The sequence below is a fragment of the Xiphophorus hellerii genome, chromosome 3, assembly GCF_003331165.1.
Source record: "Xiphophorus hellerii strain 12219 chromosome 3, Xiphophorus_hellerii-4.1, whole genome shotgun sequence".
NCBI classification, from domain to species: Eukaryota; Metazoa; Chordata; class Actinopteri; order Cyprinodontiformes; family Poeciliidae; genus Xiphophorus; species Xiphophorus hellerii.
Genome location: NC_045674.1, coordinates 12,782,091 through 12,789,819, shown reverse-complemented (window position 1 = coordinate 12,789,819; position 7,729 = coordinate 12,782,091). Strand labels below are relative to the sequence as shown.

General features: G+C 35.0%; 1 protein-coding gene across 1 annotated transcript; it reads right to left on the bottom strand.

Moving 5' to 3' along the window:
* Positions 1–118: 118 nt before the first annotated feature.
* cldc1 (C-type lectin domain containing 1) lies at positions 119–6,425 on the bottom strand. The gene is made up of 5 exons (XM_032559494.1): positions 6,317–6,425; positions 6,057–6,230; positions 3,894–4,045; positions 3,693–3,814; positions 119–445 (listed from the first exon to the last, which is right to left on the bottom strand). The coding sequence occupies exons 1-5, from the start codon at positions 6,330–6,332 to the stop codon at positions 283–285; spliced, it is 627 nt and encodes a 208-aa protein (XP_032415385.1). The 5' UTR covers positions 6,333–6,425; the 3' UTR covers positions 119–282.
* Positions 6,426–7,729: the final 1,304 nt, after the last annotated feature.

Genomic DNA, 7,729 nt, shown 5'->3' with positions numbered 1-7,729 from the left:
GATTGTGTATTGTCATGTAATGTGTATTTTCAATTATATTTTATTATCTATTCATGATATAGTTATCCATTTATAAAAAAAAAAAATAAAAAAAAATACTCAACATATATATATATTTTTTTGTACAGATGGTGATACTTTATTTCCCAAAAGTAGAAACAGGATGGGGGGTTTTCCAGAAAAATAAAGTTGATTTAAAGGTGAAGCTGTAATATAATGACTGTATTATGAGGTATTTCAATAAAGGATCAGTATGCAGCAGCTGAGCGGTGGTCTGTTGGTTTATACCAGCGGCGTGGCGCCTTTCTGACAGACTCGAGGATACTCAAATTCACAGGGCACGTCGTACCAGCTCTGAGTGTAGCTGTCCACCACCGCACAGTCCTCTCCCTCAGGACCCTGGGATTGGTTGTTGTCTGGTTCTGATCTGTCAACACTCCAGAACCTTTAAAAGAAACAAGAACAGAAACCAGTGTTTCCACAAAGACCCATCAGAACCATCTTTAGAGGAAATGTAGATATGTGACACAAAAGCAGGTATTTGTATTAGAACACAGGATGACTCCCAGGCGCCACCTAGAGGTTTGTAAAGGAAGTCCCACAGAGGGTTTTTATGAGTTACTCACATTCAGTGGTTGAGAAAGTCTACAAACACTGTGCTTTAGTTAAAATACAATTAAACAGACACAATTGTACGGTACATTAGCAAAATCACCATTCACAAAATCACAGTATCACCATTTTCACTTGAGTAAATGTAAGTGCTTTTTAAAAATGCGTGAAAGCATTGAGAGTAAAAGTACTTGTTAAATCTAATTCAGTGCTATAGAATATCATTAAGTGTATGTACTGTTTCTGTATTTTCATTAATACATCAATTGTGTGCCATTTTAATGAACAAATCTGCAGATAATGCTTTTGTTTTTATTGTGGTTACATTCTGTGACCCAGTTTACAATAGGACTTGTGCACTGCAAAAAAACAAAATATTACCAAGTATTTATGGTCTCATTTCTACTGCAAATATGTTAGTACACTTTAAATAAGACAAAGCAAACTTACAAGTAACTATTCAGCTAAAAACAGGAGCCAATAATTCCTTAATATTGATGAAAAAGAAATAGTTCAACTGAAAGATTATTTCACTTATGATATAGGAAAAATGTCTTGATCCAGTGACAAATTACTTTACTAACAACTAGTAAAAGAATCATTGACTTAAACAAGCTCCTATGTCTTGGTGAAAAGTTACCTGTAAGTTAGTTTTGTCTTATTTCGAGTGAACTAAGATATTTGCACTAGAAGCTAAACGTAGTTGGTGAGATTTAATAGTTTTGCAGTGTGATTCTGTGCATCAGAAATTGACCTGCAACTATAAATACCATTCAGCTAATAAGAAAGAGGAATGATCATACTTTTGAAAGTTTGTATTTAACACAAAGCAAAACCAATGTGTTATTTTAGCTGCATTAAACACATTTAAGTAAAAGTTGTCTCTCTGAAAAAAGGGGCATTAGACAAAACTAACAAAGAAATTCCACTGACATTTAAAGTTTTAAGCATTAAATTGCTGTAAATTCAGCTTTGGGCCAATAGGGAACAATATTTTAATTTCTTGATACTATTTTAAAAACGTGGACACAAAAATTGAACCACATTAAGTTGTTTTTTTTAACCTGTTAAATCTAATTGAGTACTTTCAAACTCATAAATAAAAAAAACTCAACACAATGTAATGCGAATGCAACGTGTTACGTAGCACAAAATGTAGTGGAGTAGAAAGTACAGATACTTGAAGTAAAAGTCAAAAGTATGCCAATAAAAAAAATCTACTTACATAAGTAGGAAAAATGTACTTAAGCACAATTGCTGACATTTATCAGTTTTTAAACTACCACATGCTAATCTAATGCTAACATATTAACACAACACTGAAAAATCTGATTAAAAATCAAAATATATGCTGAAAATATTTAAGTAACAATCCCCCTCTCTGTATTTGTTCATCTTGATCCTGAGGTCTGGCATGAAATCAGCTGTTTCCAAAACAAATGTATTTATTAGAAGAATATTCCTGTAAATGTAAATTAATCTAGTGTGGGCGTCTCACTGTTTGCTTCACAGCAGAAATGACCTACATACAACATGTGACGTGTTTCGGTAACATTGGTGCAAGTTTATGAATCATTTTATGGTCAATGTGTGGGCGTGTGTGAGCTGCACACAATTAAAAAAAATCATCTACTTTTTATTATTTAGTTTTTTTATGGCATCTTTTATGTCTGGATTTCAAACTATTGCAGACGTTTGGGTATCATCACTCAGTCCTGCTGTTAAAATCATTCATATTTCCTCTAGTTAAATTTTACTTCCAACACATGTTGCTGCTGTGATTTTTTTTTTTTCAGTCTCATACCAGTAAACCATGTTGCCATGTTTCGTGTGCAGCCTTTGAAAACTATAATAGATTGTACACATTATTCTATTGATCAAACTAACCTGAGTTTCCCTCAACAGTTTAAGTGTTTTTCACATTTTATATGACATTAGAAGTAAAAAAGAGTGTGTATTGGCTGCTGCAACACATGTCTCTATGTCATGTGTCCTACCCATGTGGCTAATTATCTGCATAAGTCATACTCAAACACTAGTAATTAAATGTAAATAAAGGTTGAAGGAGGAAAATGCTTTTACTGTATTTTTTCCATAAACAATTTAAATGTTATCTTGAGCTATTTCTGTAGTTATGCTGATGTAGTTTTAGGCTGCTGGGGTCAAACGGATCACTTTCCCTCACTTCTTCTTCTTCTACTCTCCAATTTGCATTATTTGCTGTTTTTTCAACTGTCGACTTTTCATTTTCTTTCATTTTTTTTCTCTCCATAGCAGCTACATCTGGTCTGACGTTCGGTGTGGCTGTGAAACCTTCCTGGTTCATAACTCGGCTAGAAAGGTGATTATATTTTCACAAAGAGCCAAGTTGAGTTCAATTTATTCACAATTGTGTACCTGAATAAATAAAATCATCATATGAAAACTGCATTTTTTTTTATTATATTTGTCTGGCGTTAAGAGTTGTTTGATTAACTGATTCCCCATGTCCCCTAGGGGGCTCCGTAATATTAGGGTCATTGTAGATAGAAAAATGGGAGGAGTAAAAACTCAGAAATTTTGATATTCATTGCAGAAATTTTCTAGAAAAAAATTGAAAATTTAATTTAAAAAAATGTTAGACTTTTTAAGCTACTTTTTTTCTTTCCAAAAGTCAAAAAAAATTTACTTTTCAAATTTTCAAGTATTTTTTTTTATTTTTGAGTTTTTTCTAAGATTTTTTACTTTTCATACTCACAATTTTTAATGTTTTTTTCTAGAGAATTTCAGAGATTAATCTCTACATTTCTGAGTTCTTTGCCAGAAATTTAGTCCCCTATTTTTTTCTATCTACAATGGCTGTTTTCTAAAAGAAACAGAAGAAATCTGTAAATGGGTCAGCTTTCCAAAGTGTACAAAATTCTTAGGGTAAAGAAATTACATTAAGTTTATTGAAGGTTTGTCTTTTATCTCACATCCCTTTTTATTACTGATGGCAGCAAACAGCTGACTATCCATTTATCAACAAGCTACACTTAGTAAGTATTTATAAATATATGATGAACAGATTTTAAAGAACTTTTTTTTAAATAAATACATACCAAGTTTTTAGTGGTGAGTTGTCCATCCATCTCCAGTCTCCTTCAGTTACACTGTCACTCAGTCCGATCCAGTAGTAAATGTGAAACCCTGCGATCCTCCTGCCTTCTTTTTCCACAGCGTCCTAAAAGTTATGTTTAAGAACATAATAATCAATACCAATTATCTGATACTGCACCTTTAAGATGAACAGAAGCGCTTACATGCTGTTCTCTGGTGGTCAGCATGGCGAGCTGGGCTCCTGTCTCTCCACATTTTTCAGCGCTGGAGGTGAAGTTGTGCCTGTCGATGCTCATGTGGAAGCACTGGTCTCCCACCTGCAGCCATCCAGCTGGACACTCTGTGCAAGTTATGGCTGTTTGGACAAACACACCAATTGTGAAGGATTACTGTACTGCAATTAAACAGATTTGTTAAAATATTTTGACCTTGTTGATTGTGACATTTTAAACCAGACATAGACAAGTCAGACGAAGTAGTGGGCTGTTTTTAAAATGATCGTAAACGCGACGTTTATCTCAAGGTTTTCTTTTTACCATTTACATTTCAAATCTGGCCATAATGTTACAGAACCTTTTTTCCTTCTCTATAACGATGATTCAGTGGTTTATTGTCCAAAACACACGTTACAAACCTGTAATTTGTTTGGCCATAAACTGGTAAAGAAAAAAAAATGTATATGTTTTCAGACAAAAATAAAATTCCTTCAATCGCTTATTCTTGTGTACACGCTGCTCAGACCTTCCCCCTCACTCTTGTTAAACTACATTTTGTTCACAACAGCAGAACCTTTTTCCTGTAGAGCAAGTTGTTTCTTCACCATTAGCACATTTAGCAGCGTGTGCTCTAGGGTGATTGACAGCGCTAAGACCTTCCTCCTGGTTCTGATTGGTTATTTTTGACCAAGAACGATGCATTTTTTCAGACTGCAACAGTAGATCAGAGAGGAGGTGGAGAAGATCGATCTTTTCACAGATTATTTGCCTCATAACAAACTGTCACAACATGGTGACAGTTTGAACAAAAAACATATTTTTGGAAAAGTTACAGACGGCAACTTTAATTTTGTTGTCTGCATGTTATCTTGTATGCTTTTAAAGCAGGGCAGTCCTGACATATGATCTTACATATGTCAGTTTTCTGGCCGGTTGCTGGTCACCGATCTCTAACAAGCCATACCTGCCAATTCTGATTTTGGCCGATAATTTCTTTTGTATGAAATGTTGCTAAATATAGCAAAACAGTTATTGAACTGGTAACAGTGGGGTCACTATTGTTAATGGCAAACATACAGACATGACCCCATGGGTGACCTTTGCCAAGGTAGACAAAATCAGGGGAAAAGATCGGCTTCACATGTAAGAATCGGCTAATCACCGACATTCCAAAATTAAGGAAACTGGCACAGATAAATTAGTACAATTGTGACATAAATATAGGGTTTTATTTTAACAATACTATAGATGTGAACTTTGTCAAAATTAGTAAATTTTTAAAATTTATTTCATGATCTTCGATAACTTGAAGAATCTAAATTAATAAGTTACACCAACATTTAATTTCCCTTTGGGACACATAAAGTATTTTTGAATTTGAATTTGAATTTGAATTGTATTGAATTGTCTGTTAGGCTGCTCTTGACAGTTGGTGGTTACCATAGCAACCCGTAACGGACAGCTCCTCCCCCTTTTCCTGTTGCTGTTCTGTAACTGTAGTACTTGTTAGGATCCACTCTGTGTTTTCTTTACAAGTGTTATATTTTAGCATATATTTTAGACAAATTTAATGACATGAGTAATTTTGCTATGTTTTCTATTCATTTTTAACTGTTATCATAATTAATGTTGTCCGTTTTTAGCTAGGTCTAATTTCACAACTGCTAACTGCTGCTATTATTGGGAGCTAAATGCTCTGTAGTTTGTTTGGGGTTATTTATTGTATTTTATTTAATGTATAGGGGCAGAAGCTGCTGGGCTGATGTTAACCCCCAACTTGACTTCTTCTTTTTTTAATCAGAGGTCTTTTATAGTCTTTTATTTCCTGTACAAAAATATTAACTGTTATTTATGTTAAAGTTGAGATTAGTTCTGTGTAAATTTATGTTAAATACCACTACACAGTCATAATCAGCTGTCCCCATTTTTTTTATATAACTGTGGGACAGAAGCTACTGGAATGATGTTAATCACCAACTTGATTTCCTCTTTTGTTAGAATAAATACAGTGAAGTTAAGTGTGTCTGTCGTGAAGTCAACCTACTGGATCTGAGGCGAACATAGAAGGTTACGTATATATAAAGACATGTGAGGTAAACAGCAACAGCACACTGAAATATCCATCTGCTGGAGCATGGAGGAGGAACATACCTGGAGCTGAGCAGTTGTCGGCCATATTGGCGTACTGGTTACACAGCAGCCTGTAGCGATCCTTCATCAAATCGAGCCTCACTTTCAGAAAGGCCACCTCTTCCTGAGGGGTCTTTGGTTCCTGACAGGCGATTTCAGGAACCAGCAGGCCCAAGAGAGCAAAGATGACGGAGGCTAACGGCAGACATCAGATCAGTTAAAGTTAGAGAGCAGACAGACCACACACAGAGTCATCAGCTGTTAGGAGAAGATCATCTCACCGGTCACAGGATTCATCGTGTTTCTCAGAGAGCTGGGGATCACACATGGTCCCTTCAGGCTCTCTGGAGGTTTTTATAGAGCAGTTTGTTTACTACAGAAAAGACAAAGTACAGATTGCAAAAGTGTACCGGACAGATTGGTCCGTGTCATCAAAGCACGTAATCTCAAATGGTGCCACGTCGTTCTGCCAAACCAGTGCTGACCTCTCTGACCTTTTCTGGCAAGATGAGGAAGTTTCATCCTGGCCTCCGTCTCACTTTCTTTCCATTTATAAAAGTTATCTGGGAAACCAAGAGTTTATTTTAGAAAAGAAATGTAAATGTAATAACATCAATAACTTTCAGTTGTTGGTTTTTTTTTTTTGCTGTTGTTGAGTTTTAAAATAACAGACCAACATAAAGTAGTGAGAAGTGAAAGGAAAATAGTTCATGCTTTAAGTTATAATCTTTGGATCTAAAAGAGAAATTTTACTGGACGATAAATGATCACAGAAGTTATTGCGATAACGATAATATTGTTGTTTTGAGACCATTTCAATGAACATAGTGGTAATGCCATAATAACAAAAGAACACATTCTAAAACATAATTAAACTTTAAATTTGTATGAATATTTAATACTGGAACTGGGAGACATTTTAAATAAACAAAACAACAGAAACAACAAATATAATGAATTATGAAGTCTCTGTAAATAAAATTGTCCTTCAGCTAGTTGAGAATAAAAACACCAGACTGAAGACTGTTATCATTCATCCATTTGGTAGAAAGAGAGAAAAAAGAGGAAAACAACAAATCATGCAAATGGAAATTATTGAGCTCGTTTTAATTTATCACATGAATACTTTTGAAGTCAAAACTCAACCATTCCTGTAGAATGATTTTTTTTTAATGCTGGCTGCCAGCAGGTTAGACAAACAGAAACAAGTTGTTAAAGTCTTGGCACACAGATTTGGTATTGTTTACCTTGACGAGCAAAGTTCCCTCTCTGTTCCTGAATTCCTCCTGAAATTGGCAAAGACAGGAGTCGAAAAATGACTCAGCAGCGACTGGAACACAAGTTGTGTTTGTGTGTGAAAGTTATTTGTATTCGCTTCATAAACAAGGACAGCTGCAAAAATATCACCTTTAAAACACACACGCACACACACGCAAGTCACTGGTTCTGCAACAGACTGTCAGACTTTTTTTTTGTCTTGTTTTGGTTCATGTCCAAAATGTTTTCCCCCCCACAACCCATTATTCCCACTAACAATGTCAGCTTCTCTGCTTCATGAGGCTGGTTGTTCAAATTAATTAACGGAGAAAAGGAGCGCTTAGTGTTTATCTCTGTGTCCATGACTTGTTTGCAAAGAAAAAAGAAGTGTACTCATTATGAGTAATTCTTATCATCGAAATCCCTGGACTTCCCGC

Coding starts and splice junctions, on each gene's coding strand:
- cldc1 (XM_032559494.1), bottom strand. Junction 4,046..6,056: donor CGACAACTGCTCAGCTCCAG/GTATGTTCCTCC, acceptor TTGTCCAAACAG/CCATAACTTGCACAGAGTGT. Junction 3,815..3,893: donor TGACCACCAGAGAACAGCAT/GTAAGCGCTTCT, acceptor CATAACTTTTAG/GACGCTGTGGAAAAAGAAGG.